The 1,092-nt window shown below is 60.1% G+C and overlaps 1 protein-coding gene across 1 annotated transcript in view; it reads right to left on the minus strand.

The window, feature by feature from the left end:
• ADRA2A (adrenoceptor alpha 2A) overlaps positions 1 to 1,092 on the minus strand; it is a 17,285-nt gene that overhangs the window by 14,467 nt on the left and 1,726 nt on the right. The window contains exons 2-3 of the mRNA XM_011967569.1: positions 292 to 690; positions 44 to 181 (exon numbers count right to left, since the gene is read on the minus strand). Of these exons, the coding sequence (XP_011822959.1) occupies positions 44 to 181; positions 292 to 690 (537 nt within the window). The remainder of the gene's footprint in view (positions 1 to 43; positions 182 to 291; positions 691 to 1,092) is intronic.

Genomic DNA, 1,092 nt, shown 5'->3' on the forward strand with positions numbered 1-1,092 from the left:
AACGAAGCTGAGGAGTTGGAGAATGTCTTCACTAGGCGCGTACCTTGAGCGAGAGGCTTAAAGAGGGAGCCCGGTGGTTGGGGGGGCGGGGGAGCGGCCCCTGCTGGGAGTTGGCCATGCAGCTCCGGGCCGACGGAGCAGAACGCGACGGGCACCCGTGAGTGCCTTCAAGGAGCTGGATCTTGGAAGAAAAGGGAAGAAAAAGTGGAGGGGAATCCCTGCCCAAATCGAGGGAAGTAACCTCCGGTGTGGGTTACATCTGGAGCAGCCCAGCTCCGGGCCAGAGCCGACCTGGTCCGCAGGTGCTCCTGGCGGCTGGGGAGAAAGGGGTGCTGGAGAGGGAGGAAGGCGCGGGTTCGGATGGAACCCCTGGGCGGAATGGACAGCACCTATGGGGAAGTGGCACAGGCCAGACTTCGGACCTTGGCTTAGGGAAGAAGCGGCTACGTGTCCTCCCAGCCACGAAGCTGTCTGCGGGACACGCGCGACCGGGGGTCTGGACCGCGCTCCCTTAGACAGAGGTGGGGAGGGGTCCAGGAGCCGAACGCCAGGGCAAAGCGAGGACGCACTGACACCTGCTGGCCGCTCGTGGTCACGGCTGAGAAGCGACCCGCTGACGCCAGGCGCCTCCTCCCATCTCTTAGGTCTTCTGCCTACAGAGCCTTCTCCTATCTCAGAACAAATTGGTTTCTGAGCTCAGGAAAGGAGAACCCAGATTTTGAATTGCACCCTGTCGTGTTGCAGAAATCTTCCTAAAGCAGATACTCGTGTGTCTACCCCTGGCGGGAGTGGGGGTTTGTCTAATAAAGTCACATCAGGAAGGGCTCAGCAGGCACCGCCGGCCAGAACGGGCATCCCACCCTGGACCCGCACAGCCCACCCTTCCTGCAGATCCGAGAGAGGCCAGGATCCTGCCTCCTTGGTTGCCCCGCTCTGGCCTACTGGGAACCATTATGTTTTTGTTGAGGACCGAAAGCTAAACTCCACCCCCCGCATCCCACCCCCATTCAGATGTACACACACCATCCTTCAGTAAGGGGAGGAGGGAGTAGCCAAGGAAGGGAGAATATTTTCCATGTTCTCTCTGATAAG

The sequence above is a fragment of the Mandrillus leucophaeus genome, unplaced genomic scaffold, assembly GCF_000951045.1.
Source record: "Mandrillus leucophaeus isolate KB7577 unplaced genomic scaffold, Mleu.le_1.0 Scaffold80, whole genome shotgun sequence".
NCBI lineage: Eukaryota > Metazoa > Chordata > Mammalia > Primates > Cercopithecidae > Mandrillus > Mandrillus leucophaeus.